The sequence below is a fragment of the Nothoprocta perdicaria genome, unplaced genomic scaffold, assembly GCF_003342845.1.
Source record: "Nothoprocta perdicaria isolate Ctin4 unplaced genomic scaffold, notPer1 scaffold_247, whole genome shotgun sequence".
In the NCBI taxonomy this organism is placed as follows: Eukaryota; Metazoa; Chordata; class Aves; order Tinamiformes; family Tinamidae; genus Nothoprocta; species Nothoprocta perdicaria.
In genome coordinates this window covers 247,867-271,048 of record NW_020455474.1, presented here as the reverse complement: position 1 = coordinate 271,048, position 23,182 = coordinate 247,867, and the positions used below count along the sequence as shown (strand labels likewise).

The window sequence follows — 23,182 nt, the reverse complement described above, 5'->3', positions numbered from 1 at the left end:
CCGCTCCGCTCCTCTTCCCAGCCCTGCAGTGCGGATTCCAAGACATTGACAAACCTTCCTGTAGTGGCAACAGTTGGCAGAGACGGAAGGATGCCCTGTATCCCTATCTCTATATTTATACACTTAATTACATCACACAGATTACATATATCCCTTAATGGGATCCTGAAAAGGAAGGCTCCAGCACTAACCAAGATCTCATGGGATGCTTTTCCTCTACAGATCCCCAAACACTTTGTCCTACTGGCACAAAACCACCCGTCGGGCAGCAAGCAAGAGGTACCCACTGTCGAGCATGGCTGTGTTCACCCCMAAAATACCCAAGTTGTCAATTGTACAGTGTTCAGGGTAACTATTCCTCTAATTAATACCTCTTATAATACAAGGAAAAGCTTCATATTGCAAAAATAACCTTAAATATTCTCACAGCCAGCTGATTTGCTTTAGAATACCCAAGAAGAGAGAGTTGGCTTCATGACTACACTGACGATGTTTCCTGTGCAGTGACATTACTGAATCGTTTTCCTGAGCTCACTCTGGTTCGGAACCCAACAAGCAGCTTCTCCTTCCTTGACCTGCTGCTCTTGCTCTGGGTTGGTTTCCCTTTTCTAGCAGAGGAAAAATCAAAGGTGATCTCTGTTAATTTTGCTAGCAATTTGTTAAAAGTTCTGAACAATGATCACCTAAAAGTAGAGTAACTAAGAGCAACTAACGCAGCAGGTTTGGAAGTTCCTGAGGAATTTCCTGAGGTTTCTCCATCTATTTTCTTACTCCTAGGAAGAAACCCCACCTTGAGAGGGGGTTTTGAAGAAGCTCCCTCTCAATGCTGTGTTCAGAGGTTAGCCAGATGTCACTGCAGGATCAAGATAATCTTATTTTATCTTACATTAGATACAGCACAAGGGCCACAGCTCTTGGAGATCTCCTCTCCTCTCCAAGCTCTCACTGAACGAATGCAGCAGATCTGCTCCAAAGGCTGCCCAGCTGCGTGGTCCGCAGCAGCCTCGTGGGACACTTTCTCCTGGTGGGATATTTTCACTTCCTCCTTGGCCACTGTACATTGGATTGAAGTGGTGACCCAAACCAACTGCCAGCATGAAGCACTGAGCACCCAACGGTCTAACTCCGGTATCACTAGACCCAAGTATTTGGCCAGCTTTGGACCATTTCACTCTTTCGGCCTCAACAAGCACAAAAACACAAAGCCGGTTGCTACTTCCTTCTGATTCCCATTAAAAATGCCTGGAGTCAATGGGTTCAGCGTGGAGATCATTCAAACCAGCTGTGGCTAGTGAAAAGAATCCGTTCCTCATGCCTGAGCCCAAGCGTTCTCGAAAAGTGGGGAGCAAATGTTCCACCCAAAATAGTTTTGGTCTGAGCACAGGCGAAGCTGCTGGCAAGGCAACGTTCAAAGGAGGAATTTCTTGGCACCAGGCTCCGGCGCCTGGCAAACGTATCCTGCATCCTCTTCCTCAAATCACGTTTCTTCACGCCTGCAGCAACTGGGTGCTGTGATGGTGCTGGCAGAGGGCTCAGGGTCTTCGCTTTGGCTAGTGGAGACATCCCTTGCAAACCGGACCTCTCATGGATGTGCTGGAGGGAGAGCCCAAGGGCCGCTGAGCGCTGCCCCGTCACCGGGGCTCGGGGACGTCCCCTTGCCCTGCCCCTGCACACCCAGCTGTGCCCAGGGACCGGGCCTTGCTGCTCTCTTCAAAGCGGTGCCAACCGCCCAAGGGACTAGGCGGGAAGGGCCGGAGTGATCAACAAAAACATGCAACTAAGACAGAGAGGATTTGCACGCATTAATGTCTGAATACAAAGGAAATGCTGAAGCCCTGCAAATGGGGTTTCTCACTGAGCCCCGTCTCCCCGGCTCGGCGCTGGCTGCCCTCCTGTCTCACACGAGCGTCTTCCCAACCACAGCAGCTGGCTGGAACAACCCTCCTCCTCCTCTTCCTCGCTACAGCTTTCCCTTAAAGCAGGCTGATGACTTTTAAATCCTTCCAGGCTCACAGCCCAGTAAGCAGTAAAGCACCAAAGCCCAGCACAAAGTGATAGCTATTTCCCCTAACTATTTTTCTCAGGGAAGACTCCCACAGAAAGGTGACCTCAGCAGGGCTGGGCAGAGCCGGGGGTGGATGGGAGGCTCTTGGAGAGGGTGATGGCGCTGCAGGCGGCAGCCAGGGACAAGAGCCAGCAGCAACCGCAGCGCACGAAGCTGCCGGGGAGCAGAAAGGGGCTCTAGGAGCCCAGCTGCTCCTCCCAACTCTCGGCATTTGCTGGGCTGAGCTGCGCCTGGGCCGGAGCAGCGGGGCTCCAGCTTGTACACACGCCTTGGCCTCAACCAGCGCGTCTGGACAAGAACCCACAGGTGATTGAAGGCCCATGAGAACCAAGTGCAGTCCTGCCAGGCTCTGGCCTTGGTGGACACCAAAAGGGCTGCTGCCTCCTTCGGGAGAGCCGCCGCTCTATCCTTGGAAACCTCTGCTCCTGCTAAGCCCTTCACAACACCAGGTCCCACTGCACAACATGAGCAACAGGACCATTGGCACCCGTGGAGTTAAGCACAGCTGTAGGGCGTCCACCAGCCAAGCTTTGGCATGAGGGTTTCCAGGAGCAGCACCCGATGGCTGGTCAAAGAACCATCAAGASCTGCTGCACTGGGACGGTTGAGCATCACCTATGGAAATCCGGGACCGATGGAAATCCTGCAGGAAAAGCAGCTGTGCCGCATCTCCAAACAACCCACCATAAATCACACTCCAGGAAGGCAAGCGGAGAAAACCCTTCTTGGCTGTAGTAGGAAACTAACATATTGATCCTTCTCCCGAGCAAGGAAGTCTGGCCAAGGGGAAGAAGGGGCCGTGGAYGTGTTCCAGGGAGGGAATTAAGATGCTTTTACTGTAATTGAACCCAAAGCTGTGCCTCGGGGGGCTGTGCAAGCTCCTTGCCGACACGGGCACTTCCCTGCCAGCCGTCGGGAATCGCACGGGAATGTGGTTGAGACTGCAGCCTGCGGAAAGGCGAGAGGAGCCTGGGAAACCCGAGCGCCCCGTGTGTGACATGGCAAAGGGAAGGCCTCTATGGATGGTCATTGAGGCGAGTGGGGCTAGATGGCATCTCCACGTTGTCACATTTTGAGCCCATGTGTTGCCCCTGTCCGGGGCCACAGGTTTTGGATGGGTTGGAGTCAGTATTTTCCTGCAACCATGCAGAAACAACCACAAAAAGCACRGAGCTCTACAAACCCAGGAGAAAAAGCTTATAAAAAACCTAAAGGGGATGTTACTACCATATATACTTTATTTAGGGCCAAGGTGCTTGGCCCCGGTGCCTTTATGAACCGATTAAACAAGCAAACAAGCAGACCAGAGGCAAATTAAGGCAGCATTCCCATGGACTTCCCAGGCTGGCAGCCTTCCCTTCCCTTCCCTGCGCTCTCCGTGTCTCTTCCCGCAGCAGGGCCCTTTGCTGCTCCCCGGGGAGGCTGGTGGATCATCTCCCTTGGCGCTTGCCCAAGGACCCTGCAACTTCCCATGCTCTAAACCGTGCACCTCTCGAGGCAGCACCGCGCACGTGTTGTGAGATGCATCTTCTGTGAGATGTTTTCCACATGTCCCTGCCTTCCTCACGACTGCCAAAGGCCGCTCTCCCTATCATCCCCCGCCGTCCCCAGCTCCTCCCATCCTCTCTACAGCAAAACAAGTCCCTACCTATGGATCATTCCCATCTTTGTCATCATTTTTTTTCTTCTGAGCACTGCAAGGAGCTAGAAGAACTGGCTGAATTTTTCATTAACCCAAGCAGGGGTGAATCAGACACACCTGAGTAAAATAAAGCTCTGCTACGTGGCCAAATCACAATGCAAACAGGAATATTATGATTGCATGTAAAATTTAAGTACCAAACCCAAGGAAAATAGAAACACTTTAACGTATGTACAAATAAAATACTCTTAAGTGGCAAGCACCCAAGGCAGAACAATAGTTCTTAACAAACAGCCAGGAGGGTGAGCCAAAGTCGAGCTCACCAGTCTATTTTAAACGCAAAACTATCCGAAAAGCAACATCAGGGCAGAACAGCACAACTTCTAAAAGTAATTTGAGCTTTAATAATTCAACAACATTTAATTTGCGGTCCTAACAAAGGTGGGTGGTTTTTTTCCAAAGCCTGCCCTGGCTGGATATAGTATCTGTGTAAGATACACCCCAATCTGCGCTAAGGGAGCCGGGCACGGGGCCAAGCAGGGCGATGGATCCGCTCGTGGGCAGCTGCCTCCTGCAAACAGGTCCAGGGAGGTCAACACGACTGCCCTGGGGAGGAAGATTTGAGTCCAACTGCTTTAAAGCTGCCCCACTGCAGAAAAAAAGAATCAATTCTGGCCTTCGTGAGACCAAAGAGCCAGACCAGAAGGACAGCAAGGAGCCTCCAACTGACTTAACACRGAATATTTGAACACTAGCGATACTTCTGATACTTAATTTGCACGTGAGCCCTCTTTTTATTGCAATTTTGCTTCAGAAATCGTCAGCCCCAAAACTCCCCCTACCAAACGGAATTCCTTTGTACGCCTTGCTTCAGAACGTTAATAGTGGCTCTTGTGCTAATAACGCAGCTCCTAAAGGTATGGGGGAAAACAGCACATCATGAGATATTGATACTGATTTGGAAATTTCACAATTATCTCCAGAGCTCCTTGGTAAAGGCGGAAAGCAAAGAGATAGCAAACATTTCCTGTACTCATTAAAGTACTGAAAAACAGAGGAGGAAACCTACTCGTTACTCATTTGACAAATATAACCTATTATTCTTAATAATGCACAGGCATTTAATGCATGAAATTTATAGCTTCTCTCACTTGAAGAAAGCATCGGTTTTGTAGGTCTAATTTTAAGAAAAGCAATAAAAGTAAGTTTTATGGAGTTGGTTGCTTTTGCATGAGTAAAATCATGGTATCTATTGAAATCAAAGGCAAAATTAGCATTTTTGACAAAGACGAAAACGTCACGTTCTGCAGTCCCTTTTGCACTTTGGAAACCCCTTGTCCATGGAATAGAGCAATTCTCCCCAAATGAGAACTACTAATTTACTTGACTGTTCTTTTGCAGGTTTCTGATACAGAACAGGGGAATAGAACAGAGGGATAGAAAAGGGATAGAAAATTCTTGCCTGTGAGCAAGAACTCAAGGCCAGAGCTCACTTGCCCTCACCATGGGTGGCAGCTGCCCACCAGGTGGGACAACTCGGCTCTCTTCCCACCAGGACCCGGTGCAAGCTCTCTGCACCCCCTCTCTCTTGCATGGCACATCTTGAGCAAGGTATGTTTGGAATGGGTCTGACCTTCTAAGAAATGATTTCTTAGCATTGCCTTTACTGCTAAGCAAAGGCCCTTCTGCCCATGTACTTGCCAAGTTGCAAGGACAACCTAGGAAAGGGCTTGATAACCCAACCAAGTCCCTTGTGGCTGCTGGCCAAGGCTGCGGAAGGACTGATCCAAATAGCAACGCAGGGAGGAGATGGCGACACCACACAGGCAGAAAACAACACATATGCCCAGTAAACGTGGTGAGGTCGAGGCCTTCTGCACCACCCGAGACCTGGACAAGGCTGAGAGAGCTGGGCCTCTTCAGCCTGGAGAAGAGGAGGCCGAGGTGGGACCTGAGCAGTGACTATAAACACSTCAAGGGAGGCAGTGAGGAGGATGGGGCGGCCTCGTTGCAGTGGTGGCCACCGACAGAACTAGAGGAAATGGCCACAAACTGAAGCACCGAAAGTTCCACAGGAACTTGAGGAAAAATCTCCTAACAGTGAGGGTGCCAGAGCCTGGAACAGGCCGTCCGGAGAGGCTGTGGAGTCTGCTTCTCTGGAGACCTCCCAAACCTTCTTGGATGCAGCCTGTGCCCCGTGCTTTGGGAATCCCTGCTGGAGCAGGGGGTTGGACTAGATGATCTCTAGAGGTCTCTTCTAACCTCAGCCATTCTGTGATTCTGTGACTCTATGGGCAAGGTCAGGCTGCCCAGGCTTCAGGGAGGCTCAAACTAACCCTGCTTAGGAAAAACAATGCGTATGGAAGAAAAAATCCAGCAAGTAACACTTCTTCAACAAGCATGAGCCACGGCAGACAGAAGCCATTATAAATTASCCATCTTTAGCCAAAGCCAGTGGAAGGCTGTTAATGTCAGGTTTTATTTAGGTGCAAAAGTCAAAAGCTAGTCTGCCAGTTGCTATATATAAACCTTACTAATATACGTCCTACGTCTGCTGTATTTATTTTAAATCAGGTGCTTAATGATTTTGGTGCTCTGCTTTTTAAGGATTCATCTCGGCACCTACTTCTCTTTTATAAATAACAYGCGAGGCAGGAGTGCAGCGTTTTCATTAAACTGGTCTGCAGCTGAATGCTATGAGAAAGACAAGGAGAAGAAACATTAAAAAAAAAAAGTTTATGACAATAATGATCAGAAACCTTCAAATTTTCTCCCCTCCGTGAACATTTTATGTTTGTAGCTATGGAAACTACTTAGGAGAAAGCTAAAAAAATGTCCGTACATTTAGTCAGAGAATGATCTGGATATATGAAAGTCCTAACAATGACAGAGACCTACAGACACAAGGTGAAAGGGAAGTGTAAATTGAAGATGACAACACTAGTGTGCCTGACAACATGTACTCCCCAGACAGGCCAAATTCGCTTTTATTGCCGTGGCGCTCAAGTCAATGAATTGCAACGGGAACGAGTTTGACGCTTTCTATTGCTTTTGATAAAGCCATTACAAAAGGGTGTTTCAGCCTCTCAAAGAAGTCTCTTACGAGCGTGTTCCCCGGCATCAGTGCAACATGTAATGGCCAACACAGGCAGCGCGCTATTAAGGTAATTTCCAGCACATCTCGCACGCTGCTATTTGCCCGAGCGGGTCCCTGCAGATCCACCAGATACACCTCTGTGCTCCCCGCTGCCCGGCGGCGCTCGGGGCCTTTCCAAGGCTTTCCCAAGCTCCCTGGACGCACCATTTGCCCCTGGATCCCCCCGGATTGCAGGCTAACGCGGTGCAGCTGATGCTGCGACCAGCACTCCATGTATCCCAGCCAATCTTTGCCTAGGAAGCACCGGCGAGCGGCAGCACCATGAAGTGTTAAACSGAGTAAGGAGAGCTGAGCTAATCATGGTGAAAAGCACACGGGCCGTAAGCCGATCAGGGGGAGATGAGGCCTCCATGCGTTAGGGGGAATTACTGGCCCAAGGGAGGCAGCGCTCTCGCCCTGGCTTCCCCCGTGCATGAAGCTGTCACGATTTCAACATCTCGCTGGCCTGCAGCCAAAGATGCTTCCTCATGAGATGGTGAGACCCTTGGGACGAGCATCCGCGTCCCCCTCTGCACGTGTGGACGGAGCCTGAGCCGTGATCCAAGGAGCGCAGCTGGGAGGAAGCCCCGCTCCTCCCTCCAGAGCGGAGACTCTCAGAACCACCTCTCAGAATGGCTGAGGTTGGAAGAGATCCCTAGGGATCACCCAGTCCAACCCCTGCTCCAGTAGGGAAGCCCAGAGCACGGGGCACCCAGTTACACCCAGGCAGGTCTCCAGATCTTGGGAAGATCTCCAGAGCAGGAGTCTCCCCAGCCTCCCTGGGCAGCCTGTGCCAGGGCTTGGGCACCCTCACAATGAAGAAGTTCTTCCCCATATGGAGATGGAGCTGTCAGGGTTTCAACTTGGACCCTTGCCCCTTGTCCTGTCACTGGCCACCACTGTGAAGAGCTTGGCCCCTTCCTCCCTACATTCACCCTTCAGGTATCTATACATACTAATCAGGAGACTGCATTAACTAGGACTTTGCAGCAGAACCCACCCTAGCTACCAAAGACCTTCATTTTTCATCCGCCAGCTGCTCTAAGACTGAAAAATCAGAAGAAAACAAACAGAAACTGAGCAATGCAACAAAACCACCAGCAATGGAACGGGAATGGGAGAGCCCTTTGTGGAAGCAGAGCTCCTGCAGCCTGCCCGGCATGTCGGGATGAATGCATTTGTGACAGTCTTTCCTCACCTTAGAGGAGGTCCTTAATGAACAATCCCTCAGCCCAGCTAATACACGGCCAGCCCAAACCTTCAGTCTCTAATCCCTGTGCTTCCATCTGCAGCGTTTCCYACCTTGGCTTCTGCTTGGAAATGCATGTTGAAAGGGAGGGAAGGCCGCACGCTATTTGGGAAAGGAGAAGGGGGGATGATAAACCAAAGCCAGGGCGATTTTGCAGGTCCCGCACTCCAGCTAAACCTTGCCGGGCCGTCGCCGAGCAGATAATCTTTCTGTGATTATGGCCAACCCCTCCCGTTGCTTAGCAACACATAATTAAGGAATATGTTTTCAGATCCGCTTTGCAAGCTGGCCATTACCAGATGAAATTACTGGAGCAACAAATGTCATCCTCATGCAAATGAGCGTTTGGAGGGGGAGAAGGGAGACGCTGGAGCAGGACCCCGCAGCACGGTTGCTGCTTGCAGGGCACTGCGAGCAGGGGGCAGTTTTGGGGGGGACGCAGCCCCCCGCTTCAACAGGAGGCCGAGGGAAGGCAGGTTCATGGGGGGATGTTGCTCCCCGGGCAGCAGCCGCTTGCAGCAGGGCTCTCACTTCAGGGCCACCAACCGCCCCGGCCAGATGCGCTGCAAATAAATGARCATGTTTGTGCTGCCCGCCCTGCGCCTGGGTTTTGCTCTTGCTGTTTTTCACCTGGCTGTGGGAAGCTGTTTATTTAGAAATAGTGCTTGGGTGTCTGATCCACGTCAGTACACAATACGTTGYCTCATATTAAAGTGTTTTCCTATAAATCAATACGCTGCACAAAGTGCACAGAGGATCCACAACAGGGAAAGGAGAGGCCTCTGCCTCCGCGCTRTGAGACCGTGGCAGGCTAAGGCGAGGGGACGCGCCGAACGTCTGCCTTTTGACAACTTTATCATCCCCACTCGCAGACCCTTGCTGCACGTGGATTCCTGCGGAACGGCCTCTGCGGCCTGGCACCGCTTCCATGTCTATAAAAGGCACGGAGCTATCGAGCCGGGCGCTCGCCCAGCGCCGTGTCCGCACGGAGCCCGGCTGCTGCGCGCCAGGAAAGCCGCCGCTCCAGGGCCACCGCAGCRGAAACATGCAGCACCTTGGGGATTTTTAAGCAAGCCAAGTCRTATCTTCAGAGCAAACCCCCCCAAACTGATATTCCCAATTCCTCCCAAGCTGCTTAGGGGTGAATTTGGGGGGTCCGTTCTCTGGATTTCCCAAAGCACTGAACTAAGCCCGCTCTGACTCTGCATCCTGGCAGCAAGGGAGCCGAGGAGCGGAGCCCTTTCGAGCAGGGAGGGAAGCAGAGGAGAGGAGCAACCCGTCATTTTTATCGCCCTCGCGGTTAAGGACAGGCTTTTAGCTTTAAGCACAGGCCTATTACTTTAACAGTCCTATCGCTGCACTCGCAGGCAATTCCAAAAGCAAATCAAGGGGGGTTTATTTTATGTGCCCGATAAAACAGCAAACTAATAAGGAGAAGGAAAGGCTTAGGTATGGCTAAAGGTAAGTCGATTCTGAACCAACACCATTAGCTATCTGATAAATTTACTCAAAACAATGCTAAGCATTTCCTCCGAGCAACGTATTTGCGCCTGATAACAACGGGGAAAAGTCAATCCCCAGCCAGCGCCGCAGCCCTAATTGCTCGGCCAGCGCGGTATCTAATCTGCCGTGGGCGCAGGCAGCGGCAGGATTAATCGTGCCACCATGTCCCAATAAAGCGCTGATCGCGCCGGGCCGGCTGAGCCCAGCGGATGAAACATTCCCATTTCCGCCACACGCCGCAAAGCAGCATCTGTGGCTCTGCGCCCGCCGAAACCCCCTCGCCTCCTTTTCTAAACGCCGAATATTTCGGCCCGAAACCCCAGCAGATCCCACCACGTCCCCTCAGCGCCCCGGCCGCCCTCGGCTCGGCGAATTACTTGGTTCAGGCGATGCCATGGTGGAGACGATGACGGGCGGGCCGGTGCGGCGGCTCAGCTTGGCGCAGGGCGAGGGCTGCGCGGCGAAGCCGGCGCCGGCGGGCGCCGCGGGCAGCTCGCCCTGCTTGCGCAGCGCCTGCGGGCTGCCGTGCGGGCTGTGCGCCGGCGACGCCGCGCGCTCCCGCTTCATCAGCTCCATGGGCACCGTGTACGTGGTGGGGTAGGCCGTGCGGGGGCTGGCGTGCGGCGGCGCCGCCATGGGCAGCCCCGAGGCGGCCGGGTAGGCGGGCAGGGCACGCGGGTGCACGTTGCATGGGAGCGGAGCGCCGTAGGCGGCGGCGGGCGGGCACGGCGCGCCCAGCGCCGCCGCCGTCTCCAGCAGGTGCTGTGTCGGGGCGCTGGACGGGCGGCGGTGGAGGTCGGCGAGCCGGGGCGAGCCCGGTGCGAAGGGTGGCGGCGCGGCGGCGCCGTCCAGCAGCGCGCCGTACTCGCCGGGCAGCTCGCCGCGGTGGCTGAAGCTGTTGGAGCGCGTCCGGGCGCGCAGGGCGCCGCTCTTCCTCTCCTGCCTCTGCAGCTGCATCTCCGTCTTGAAGTTGTGGGCCACGCGCGACAGCACTCTGGCTTGCCCCAGGTTGGGCGCCACCGACTTGATGTCGTTCTCCTCCATCATGGCGAGCAGGTTGGGCGAGTCGAAGCCCTGCTGCAGCAGGGCGGCCACGGTGCTCTCRGACACCCCTTCGGCGCGCAGCAGCGCCAGCAGCTCCGGGTCCAAGGCCTTCTTGCCGTCAGCCGCGGGGAAGCCGGGGGGCATCTGCGCGTGCGAGGGCGTCGCGGCTGCCTCGTAGCCGTCGTAGGGCACTTTCGCGCCATCCCTGCCCGGCCCGTAGCCGCGCGCCATGGCTGCTGCGCCCATGTTCCCGTCGGCGGCCACAACGGGATCCACGACCAGGCAGGTGGGCGCCGTCTGCCTGCCCGCCGCCGCCTCCACGCCTCTGTCGGCCGCATCGTTGTAGACGGGCCGGCCGGGGAAGGTGGACGCCTCCGCCGCGTAGCGGGGTGCGGGCGGCTCCGCGCCGTAGCGCGCGGGGGACGCGTCCCTGCTGCGCAGCCTCTGCCCCTCGGCCGGCACCTTGGCGTCRCGGTACGCGCGGCCCGGCTCGTGCGCGGCGGCCGCGCGGCCCGGCAGCGGCTCCCACGAGAGGCGGCTGCCCGGCGCCCCGTAGCCCGGCAGCGGCCGCCCCACCAGGTGCTCCCGGTAGTAGCGGGCGTCTTTGGGCGACCTGGCGCCCAAGGCCGGCTCGCTGTAGTAGTCCTGCGGCGGCAGGGAGCTGCGCCCGGACATGGCCGCCTGCCTCTCGTAGTAGGAGAAGTCTGGCACCGACCCCTTGCGCACGGGGCCCTGGTGGAACGCGGGATCCTGGTAGGGATACGCCTCCTGCTTCAGCTCGGCGCCTCCTTGCAAGATGATATCGTTGGGCCGCTGGTTGGGCTGCTCGTACCAGCCGCCCTCRCCGCCGTAGCTCAGCGAGTTCCTCCTGCCGGGCGCCCGCTGGTACTCAAAGGCATTTTCGCTCTCCCAGTTGCCGTCGTACCAGCCGGTCGCGTCCCAGCTCTGTGAGCGGCCGATGCTGCTGGGCTTGCTGGGGATGGGCATCGCGGCGCAGCCACGTCCCGCCGCCCGCTCCCAGCACACCAGGCGCCTCGCGTCGCTCGCCGGCCCTCACGCGCATCCAAAGCGGCTCCCGAGCCCTTCCCGGCCTTCGCAAACAGCCGCTCGGCGGTTTTGCCTTTCAGAGCGCCACCTAAATTATTAATTTGGAGAAACTTTAGGAGGCAAAGCGCACAGGAGCTGCTGAAACCCGGTCTGGCTGCGGCACGGCGGCAGCAGGGAGCTTTTCTGCGCGATGCACCACGGAGGAGAGCTGCCGCGCTTAATCCAGATGCTTTATCCTTTCCTGCTCGGGACAGTTTGCTCACATGGACAACTGGCCCAGCAGTGTGTGAGGATTAGGAGCTAAATAAAACCTCTAAAGCCTTTGTTCCATGTGACATCATTTTAGCCCGATGAAATCTCCTGCACCGACCTCGCCAGCAACCTCAATACCCGCTTGTCCACTGGGAATCTCTCTCTCTTTTTTTTTTTTTTGCATGTTATTTTTATCCTTTTTTTATCTTTATTCTCACCCCTTCCTTGTAAATTCGCGGTCCTGGGCGCTTCGGTGACGCCTCGGGAGCCGGCGGAGCCGAAGGGACGAGCGCCCACGTGCACGCGCGCGCACACACACACACACACACACACACACGCAAGAAAGCTTCAGTGTCAGATCAATCTTAATCCACTCTGATGAAATGCTAATCCACCGCACACAGCTAAGGACAAATTAAATGGGAACAAGCAGGCCGGCCTAAAAAAAGGCCGGCGGAAGATACTCGAGACTGCAAAAGCGATTAGAAATTAGTTAGGTATCTGTTTAACACTTTATGAATACAGTAATTTGCTTGGGAAATTACATTTCTCAGTCGCAGCTTCAAATTAGCTGTACTAACTAGGCTCCAAAAGGAGTCTTTACATTATTATCATAATACGCAAATCCTTTCATCATCCCAGGACAGAAAATTGTGGAGGTGTAATCTGGAATGTATAATTTTAAGACCCTAGAAGAGGTCAGGGAAAAGGAGGGGAGGATCAAAGGATCTAAGCCCTGATATTACAAAGCAAAAAGGAGTAGGAGACTTTTGCCTGTTATCTCCTGGTTTCCTTCACGAAAGAAAAAAATACATGTTTATGAGATGCAGAATGACTCGGAGACATCAGACAAAACTCAATTTGTATCTAGCAGCATTTCAATATTCATATGGATTAAGCTTTTCTTACACTTAAGAGTATGCAAAAGGATTTAGATGGAATCACCCCACAGAAAATAGTTACTTGGAAGCATAATAAAAATTTCCACATATTTTCAGAAGAGATATTAAAATGGCTCCCAAAAGCACACATCTAAATTGTCACATGCCGCTCACACTCACACATTCCTTTTCACGTACGAATAGCTCAAACACTACTTATTTCACTAATCATTACGGGTGAAGCAACATTTGCCATTTYTAATTAAAATAAGAGAGAGAAAGAGAGAGAGAGAGAGAGAAGGAAAAGATCTGTCCTCTGCTGCAATAAAAAGATCCTTCCTCTCCAACGTGGGCATCCTGGGAGTGAATCCGTGGAAGAAGCAACAGTCACCTCCTTCTCAGCTCGCTTTTTGAGGCAGCCTGMGCCTTCTGCACGGTTAATCCACAATAAATGTTAGTGCCCCGGCCATCACATGATGGAGCATTGTGCTATTATGATAGCTAAATCACTAATACAGCCTAATGCTTCGACTTGCCTATCATACTAATACCTCTGGGCTATATTTCTGACCCAAATACTGACAGGATCTTCTAGTAATCCTTAAATTTCTTTATTGTGGTAAATAAGATAAATCCCCCTCCAACATTCTCCCCTTCAATTGCATCTCCAAGAACCACAGGCTTTAAAATTATGTTGGATATTACACAGACACACGAAACACAGGCCCTGAAAGATTATTTATGCAATTCTCGGAGAATATCTGATTGGCATCATATTGAATTAACTAACAAACTTCAGGCGCATCGGAAAAAATTTCTTCTTTTGTGAGAGCCGAAATGGGAAGACACATTYGTGGTTTATAAATAAAGTAGGGAACATTTTAACAAACAAAAACATTTTATTACAACAACATTTTGCTAAAGAATAAAATGTATTCCCAACTGGATGCTGTACGCTCTGTGCCATTTGTTTGTTCTGAAGCAGCAGAACTACCCAAAATGTATATGAAAAAAACAATAAAATGCTGCTCCCTGGAACAAGGGCATCTTCATCATTGTTTGCCAAGCAATCATCAGCGACCTTAGCCACCCTCTTAGTTACTGGCTGACCGTGGAGAAAAACATGTCATAGAAAAATTGAAATAAAAGCAGATCTCAAACAACTGCAAGGGAAGGTGGAAGGAAGCTTTGACCTTATTACTACCTCTCAAAAACAGCCTTAATGAGCCCTTGGGTGGACACACAGAAGAGACCTCCACTGAAAGAGACCTCACCCAACGATCAGCTTCATGAGTGGTGGCACCCTAAGTGCCAGGCTCCATGTGTGCCCAGGCTCCAGCAGGACCAAGGCATGGAGCTCTGAGCTCTCTCCAGCCACCTTCATGCCTGGACTCCTCCAAACCACCACATGCCTCCATACCAGCCTTCCCATGAAGGGCATCCTCGCACATGAAGGGCATTCCCACCTCTCACACACGAGACCACTGCACAGGGCTACTTGCTCTTCTCTTGCCTGGTGGGAGCCAGGAAACTTCAGCGTTAGACCCGACACCAGGAACACTCATGCATATGGATTATACACGCCATCCACCCTGACCTGGTTGGAACAAATTAACYCTTCCTGTGCTTTAGGGCTAGAAGAAGTGAACGCCTCAAGGACAAGGGACCGTGCATGGTGGTGGGAGCCCATGGTGAGGCTGCCCATTCCCACAAGGCTCAATGGGAGCACAAATGGAAGCAAAAAAATGTTCAGCTCCCAGGAATCAAAAATGAATTAATGGTCGGAATGAAATAGTTACGGATGGGCAGGCAGGGTCTTTGACACTGTGGGAGGCTTTGGATGGCTGGACAGGGGGAATATTTATTTTCCTTTTATCTGGTCATTCTAGAGGTATTTTGGATAAAACAAAAACAAAACAAAACAAAACCCCACAAAACCAGAAAGAGCTGATCAAGAGATTAAATACTCTGGCACTTCAGATGACGTGAAAAATACATGGTTTTGACTTCAAGAACTGGGCTGAGCTTTAGTGTTGAAAACGGAATGATGGATAGCATGGCAGTTGGACCCATCACAAAAACAAAGCCAAAAATCTCAGGCTGGAAACAAGTCTTGGTGGATATGAAATAAGTTTTTTTTCCTCTGCAGTATTAGAAATTGTAGGGAAGAGAAAGCCTGTTTTACATATAGAAATTGTCATGAGAAATCAGGATGCTAAATCTGCAACCCAGCTGTGTAAAAATCATTATTCATGTGTCCGCAGCACTGACCTATGAGGAGGCGGATTAATTTAAGCCATTTCATTCCAAATTTTGGAAAGAAGCTTCGGAAAAAAATACTTTGTGCAAATAAATGTTACTTTTTTTTTAGTTTTAGTTTTTATTGATTTTAAGTATTTTCCAAATACAAGTTTAAATCATGTTTCTAGCAAAAACATGAAATATTTTTCTTTAGGCACTGCGAATCGTTGGTGCCTTCTTCCAAGTCGTTTCCCTTCCAGGGGAAGTGGAACGGAAACAACAGAGCGGATCTGCCAAATGGCATTTCTGGCAAAACCTGCTGCATGAATCTTTCCGCCTCCCTCTGAGATCAATGTTAGCAAGGCTATTTTCCATCAAATGGCAAAAAAATCCTAGCCACGCCAGTGCAAAATYCTCTACAGAACAAATATATCTAGGGTGAATGAAGAGATTGGGCATCAGGACACTCAACTCTTATATTCAGCTCTGCTATCGTCAGCAAATAAATTGCTTGAATACTTAGTCACAGCTTCCCCTTTAATGAAGCAGGTATAACAATAAACAGCCCCCCCCCTTTAGATGTTGTTAAAAATAATGATTTTTGGTAATATGTTCTCAGTTGGAGGGGTAAAAAGCAGCAGAAAGTTAGTGGAGGGTAAATGCTGCTGTCCCCTGCACTCGGCAGGTCTGTGTGTCCTTGTGCTGGTAACTCCTACAGCCATAAATTTGGAAAATAAAATAAAATAAAATAAAATAAAATAAAATAAAATAAAATAAAATAAAATAAAATAAAATAAAATAAAATAAAATAAAATWAAATWAAAWTAAAATAAAATGGAGGAAGAAAAGTGGAAAGGAAATGGCCAAAATGTTTGGAAACTGCTGCATTTGCTAAAATTTGGCTCGGCGAAAGTGTCATTTGCCGCAGCAAAGAGCACACTGTGTAGATGGACTTTGCCACCGCCTCCCAGAATTAGAGGAGCACAAAGAGGAAATTAGCAGGATTGTGCAGGAATGATTTGCAGTAATCAAGGGAAGGGAGCCGCATCTGAGAGCACTCAGCGTGTGACCACGGGCCACATGCTCAGACTCATCTCCAAAGGAGGGAGGTTTCTGCACCGTGAGCACCGGGCAGGGGACTSCCACGAAACCACTAAAGAGCAGCCCCTTGCTGAACAACCTCCGCCTTGCCCGACTCCAGATTTTCAGTGCTTTGCAGAGAAAAACAAAAGCTTACGTCCATTTGTAACTCCAGCCCCTGATGCTGGGATATAAATTTAATGTGAGCATTGGCTCACACAAATTACAGGCTGGAGGAATGCACTGAAACGGGCTACCGGGCAACGTTGTCTCCTTCTTGCTCCATTACGCGATGTTGCAAGACCTTGCCTTGATAGGTGAAAAGCAACCACCCAATAACAGAAGCGTGGCAAAATACACTTGCATTTAAAACAGAAATCGCAGCTGTAAAGCACACTTTGAGGTGCTGGAAGGAGCACTGCGGGCTTTTGAAGCATTCAGCCACAAGCAAAGTTGCCTTCAAGTCTTGGAAGGCTCCTATAAAAGTTAGCAAAAGTACTGTGAAATTCTTACAAGGGAGTAATAAAAATACCAGATGTATTCCTCTAGCAGAAAAGTATAGACTTTCAAGGAGCACAAAACAAAAATCAGTCAAAAAGCCAGTACACAAGGTTCATTGGACACATCCTGCARCTATTTGCAAAGATCTAATCCATGAATGCTCTTAAAAATAATCCTCTAGAAATTACATCAAGCACCTGGTCTCCAAACCTGGATATCAGCCTTGAGGTCAAAACTCATCACTTTTAATAAGAATGCAGGATCAAGACTTAAGTAGCACTTGTAATGAAAAACACAGGAATTACATCTGTCCAAGAAAGCTGGAGAGAAACCCATTACTAAGAGAGTATACATTATAATTCTGAACTCCCCCATGCATGTCTGGGCTTTGCATAAAAAAATAATTAATCACGAGGCTGCAACATGGTCCTGAGGGGAGAGACGGGCTGGGGCTCAGGGGGTCTCTCCCCTGCTCATGCTCAAGAGTGTACTTCATTTTCAGGCTCAACATAGCCAAAAACAACAGGAGGAAACACTATTTGATCTCCAGAAAACACATTCACGGATTTTCTTCCCCAAAGTGAGACAGTCCCAAGGGCCACGAGGCCGAAGGCTTCTGCCTGCCTTGTCCCCCACCTCATGTTCCCAAGCGGATGCTCTCCCAGCCCCAAATGATTCCATCAATATCCATATGGGACAATGACGTTAAGGGGACAGACACATGCCCAAGACAAGGGAAGAGGAAGGGCAATCCTGACCTAGACCCACACATTTGGGCTCTGCTTCTGACCTTCATCCACGCTTGGCTTGTGGAGCTGCATTTACTGACCCAACAACTGTTACTGACACCCTTCTCTCGCAAAACTGGATGCCTGTCTGTAACTACAGCAAATTTCGTGAAGCAGAACTGTTTCTTAATAAATTTTTGGGGTGCTAGATGGCAGTAGAGAACTCTTTTTTTTCCCTATTTTGTACTTCTTTTAACTAGTAAAACAGCCTAAGGAAAGATAAACCAGATTATTACTGTAATGGTCTACATGAAAGTGTCAAGCAAGAAATGATCAATCCCCATTAAGTTTAATGCAACAAAAACAGGCATCCAGCTCTAGAAAACTTGCTCTTTGAAGAAAGATATAAAGCACATAATGAAAACCTTCCTGTTTTGGCACTTAAACCCACTACATCTGTTCACAGATACTGAAAAAATATGAAAGAAAGTTGTGTAGTGTGTTTCTCTGCAGCTTTATTTTAGTATAGCCAGATGCCCCTCTTCTGTCAAAATATTTACTGGTAAATATTCGGTAGAGTCAGACTCCAATCTGAAAACCTGGTCCGAGTCCAAACGTGTTCCCTCCAGAAGCATTTTAACTGGGGAGCTGTGCCTGGGCTCTCGCTGGCGTTTTGGGGAGGCAGATAACTCACAGCTTCTGCATCCGCCGCCGAGGACGCGAGGCCCTGTGCTCACGCAGCGGGGAGGCCGCCAGCTCCCCTCCTGCTCCAAGGCCTTCCCACACTCACACCCTGCTGCTCAGCCCATGGCAGTCGCCCCAGTTTTACTAAACCCACGACTGGATTTACCGTGAGGACCCCAATTTTCCCCTCTGCCCATCCCAAAGGGCTCCTAAATGATTCACCGGCCACTACTCCTTGTGATGGGGAAGAGCATCAACGATGGGTGGTCAACACAAGAGACCTTCCAGCCTGGATCCACGTGCGGATGCTCAGCACATCCGCAGCAGGTCGGCTGTCTTCTTGGATGCATTTTCCGAGAGTATCTCTATTTTTCTTAGCAATCTTTAAATGCGTTTTTCTTAGCAATCTTTAAATGCAGGTCTCGGAATAGGGAGAAAAGCCACAGATACAATGACAACATATTAATCTGTACCCGGTTAATTTAAATGGGAAATGTACTAAGGATGAAAATTAAGTTGATGGTATTGAAGTCATCAGCTGTAATTGTTGCTTAATTAATGGCATGAAGTTATAATGCTTGTTAAATGGAACCTTGTCTTAAGGCACAGGAAAATGGAGAAACACAAAGCCGAATTAGCAGTGAGACACATATTAAGATGCTGTAAATGTGGGTTTAAATGCTCAGAGAACACAAAAGAGGCACTTTCTTTTTCTCGTTACATATATAGAAGAACCAGGTCTCAGGGAAAGTAGTGCTGTACTCTTCGTAATAGCCTGAATCACCTCACACAAAGCACTTGCATACCAAATTCACGGTATTTTTTCTGTAATCTTATCTGCGTGTGCCTCGCATTTTATAAGGAAGCCTGGGGGATTTTGTGGGGCTGGCTTTGGATCTGGCTCCGGCGCTAAACCCTGTCACACGTAACCCCTTGTTGGCCTCTCACCGGAGTTACATGGCACATGAGTCAACGCGTGGAGCAAGTCTAGGGAGAACGGGAGGCCTGTGGTCCTCGTCGTGGCCTATGGCCAACGTTGTGGCCTGTAGCCCTCCATGAGGGCCACACAGCCCCTCAGCTTCAACCCAGGGTACGGCCGGCACAGCCCAGCACCTCTGCAAACCTGGAGCAATTTTCAGATCCTCTGTTCAGGCCAGTGAACTTCGTAGAGGCTCCGTGGAGCAGCTGAACAGCAGAAGCTGCCAGTGGGATGTTCAATTAGTGTAAATCAGCGCAGGGCCAAGTGGCAGAGGATCTGACAAGCCAACTTTCCCTCTTCTCTAGGCAAAATGTGGCAAGCGAGCCTTCCTTAAAAGCCTCATGGCTCCTTTGAGGTGGAAACTTAAAGAGATTATAAGAACATTTATTGTGGCGGGAAATCCTTGTATGGTGTTTTATACTTGTGGAACAACGCAAATTCAGGCCCACTAAAAAAAGAAAGGTCTACATTTATTCTGTATATGTAATTTTAACCCAGGATAAGTAGTTTCTTCCACGCTCGATACCATCTTTAACTCATTGCTTCTCATCAAATGACTGGTGGTGATAAGAACTTCCTGAGATAGCAGGATCCTATTTCTAAGCAGTAAAAATAAGTATTATCAGATGCTACTTGGCATTCAAATTTGCAAGACTGGAAGAAAATCCTTCCACCCAAATATTAAACATACTCATTCTGGCCAGTATTAAACTATACAAAGGAACAAGAATCGGAGGCAGTGGCTTTCCAAAATTGTCTGGTCAGAAAATAAAGGAGGAAACATGGGAATGGAGTGAGAACCACCTTCCTAACTGCCTGGTATATCATGGGAAGGTATTYATGTTAACTTTTAAAATTGGGCAGATTTCCCAGGTCATGGTTCAGCAGGGAGAGAGGCAGCAATCCTGAGGGAGCCAGTTCATCTTGGCTCCTGCTCTTGGTCCCATCACGTTCCTCCCATTCACTCCTTCCCATCCCAATCCTCATCCTTCTCCCAGAGGAACGCAGAGCTGCCAAACAAGTGGCTAATGGGGACAAGCACTAACTCAGTGTGTTTCAAAAGCTTCCAAATTGGCCCAAATTTGCAAACAATAACAGGCACACGCCTGCCACCATGCCAGTTTTGTTGCAACAGCTAGACCCATTTCCCAAACCGGGGGGCTGCACAGCTTCCAAAATAAACAGTTATAAGCCCTGAGTTCTGCTTTCTTTGAAGCACAGCACCAAGTGCGTGTCCACATCGCGTGTCTGCACCCTTTCCATTGCCAGCTTATGGACATGGTTGAGACACTTTACAGTTTCTACTGGAGGTTTTTCTTTTCAGCCTAGCTAGTGTTAAAACTCAGCACAAAACTGAAAATTTTAGCTCAAACAAATGCAAAGTATGGCCAAATTATAAGCTGGYGAGATCGGGATTTCAAGTAAGGGGTACTGGACCACTCTTAATACAGCAGCTCCATCTCTAGAACATGTTTTAACCCACTGTGTAATGAGACACAACTACACCAACAGAAATTACATAATCCACTACACACAATTTGTTTGCAAGAGTCCTGGTTGTTCCCTCACTGGACCCCTGCAGATCTTTCCACCCATCCAATCCCYAGCTCTCTGGGACAATCCAGAAAGAAAAAAGAGGATAAACCAAGATGATGCTGAGTRCCCTCGGGCTTCACTTCATGCTGAKGGGCATCAGATACCTCATGCGTTCTTAACTGCTCAAGATGTCCTTAATGCAGGTAACRATATCTCTGCTGCCCTGGTATCTCCTAACACCCTCAACTCTGCACCTTGGTCCCACTCAAGAGCAAAAGCTCTTGCTTGACCCAAAGGGCTTAGGTGCTCAAAACTGCCTCCACAGAGAGATGATGTAACTATATTAAAAAGAGAGTAACCTGTTARGCTGAGAAATGCCAGTTTTCTGCAATCCTACGAGCCTCGTATTTCGGAAAATGCTGTGCTCTTTGCATTTTTTAAGCTAATTTTTACAATGTTGCTTACAGTCAGTTCTGATCTGCTGCCTGTAAATACAACACAACAGTGCCTTATAACAGCGAGTCCCATCATTTAAATCAAATCACAGAACAGCTGGCAAATGACAAAATGTACTTTAAAAAGTTATGTCTAATGCACATTTACAGATTAGAAAAGACTATCTTTTGGCCAAGAAAGAAGAAAAAGAGCTCATATATCAGAGGAAAATAATCTAAACTTCAATCACATCTAAAGCTCTGTTAGCAGGTTTGCTGTATGATCCTTTTGAATTTCTTGTACGCTCAGCAACTACATCTGATAGTAAACATCAAACCGGGAAGGCGGCTTTTGAAAATCCCATGCTCAGCTGACACAGCTCTTTTAAGTCAGGTTCAAAGCAAATTTTGAAGATGAGATAGAGTACTACACCTGAGTGTTTACGACATTCAAAAGGAGAAACGTGCAGCTCCACGCTGCGATGTCTCCTGCCTGCCCCTTCCAAACTTCTCACCCTTCCCGGATTGGCCTTCCCCTCCAAAATTAGTAGGGTAGCACATCCCAGCCCTGCCCTGGCATGAGTGGAAGGAGACCACAAGGATGGTCCTCATCAATCAGAAACTAAGTAACTCCTGAAAAAGCTTAAAGAAATGGTAAAGGAGTTTTGCTTTGGAGCTCCAGAGCAACACGTAACTCTCAAAAATCCGCACAGAACCCAAATATTTTGCTATATTATAGCAAATATATACAGACCGCAAATAACTTGCTACAACTTGCAAAGCACAACTTCTGGTCCTCGCCACCACTTGCTTTCCTTCAGGACTATCTTGTACTACGGGAACCTGCAATAGGAAAATGTCACCTATGGACTGTCCTGCTGCTGCGAAGTCCAGCAAGGTAAAAGCTACCTGTGTTGCACACAGAACATGCTATTGATAAAGAATGATTTACAGCAAATTTGTCTCAACACCATACATGTATCAATGACAGAGAAGATGYTTTTCTAACCATTTTCCTCAAATCTTTGGAGATACCTTAACAACTCCTCTTTAATTTTCCATCTATTTAATATATGATGACCATCCAGGTTAGGGAAGATGATCTGCTCTGACACCGAGTGAACAAATGATTGTGATGCAACCAAATCTCTGTCCTTCTGAGAAGGCGGTTGAACCTGAACTTGAGGAGGAGCATGGGCAGCTGCACCTGAAGTCCAAGACACTTGGGTTTACCCCAAATGCCTGCACTCTGCTGACTCAGGTACACACAGACTGCACTGGGGCTCTGGACAACAGCTGGAGATGCCAGAACTGGAAACCCTCCAAGAGGGATGGTGGGAACCACTCGCTGTCATTTTGATTGTGGCCTCTTCAGCAGAGACTTCCAAAAACGGCATGTTTCACAGAACTGGGCTTGTTTCTCAAGATAGTGTAAGTGGGGCTGGCTAAATTATTTCAGCAGTAACTAGTATGAAACAGCAAGACTTGATCATTAAACAATCACCATGTTCTACACGTGGCCTTTAACAAAGAACCCAATATACCATTTGCCAATGTCTCCACATCAATGTGATTATATTTGGGCCAAGAGAGTAGACAGGGACCTGGTCATGGATCTGGATCTTGTTATACTAGATGTGGTTTAAAAAAAAAAAAAACCCAAAAACAGGGAAAAAGCAGGCTTTCTCAAAAAGCAAGCCCTCTCCCTTAGTCTATCAACTTTTCAGGAAACAGAGGAACATTCTCCCTCCTACCTTCACAAATTCGGTCCAGTCGCTGCCGTTTGACTTTGTGTTTATCCACAAGTGCCATCCTTGGTGGTATTTTGTAACTTCCCGATTCAAGAAGCAGAGCAGCCCCCCAAGAGCTCAGGCGAAATCAGAGGAGTCGGAGCGCATAACGGCCYTGGTGATCCTGCAACGAGAGGGAAGAAGCCTGTAAGAAGCACTGCCTGGACCAGCAAGGAGAAGAGCTGCTGCTCAAGCCACGAGCCGCCAGCTTTGCACTTCCAGCCCCCAGTCCAATATATCCACAGAGGAAGAACCTAAACGGACTCTCGCAGGGCCATTGCTTCTGCTTCTGAAGAGAGTGAAAGATTTCTTCAATCCCTGAGTGTTCAGACCTGAACACAGGCTGCACAGCCTGCAAGGGTCTTTCTGGCCRTTTTACCCAACAACTTC

General features: G+C 49.4%; 1 protein-coding gene across 2 annotated transcripts in view; it reads right to left on the bottom strand.

Moving 5' to 3' along the window:
• CTBP2 (C-terminal binding protein 2) overlaps positions 1-22,901 on the bottom strand; it is a 34,034-nt gene extending 11,133 nt beyond the window's left edge. The window contains exon 1 of one of the 2 annotated variants that reach the window (XM_026039949.1): positions 22,757-22,901. In XM_026039949.1, the coding sequence (XP_025895734.1) occupies positions 22,757-22,814 (58 nt within the window). In that variant the 5' untranslated portion in view covers positions 22,815-22,901. Of the gene's footprint in view, positions 1-9,972; positions 11,627-22,756 lie in introns of those variants that run through there. The other variant, XM_026039948.1, reaches the window with a different exon arrangement.
• Between the last annotated feature and the right edge of the window lie 281 nt (positions 22,902-23,182).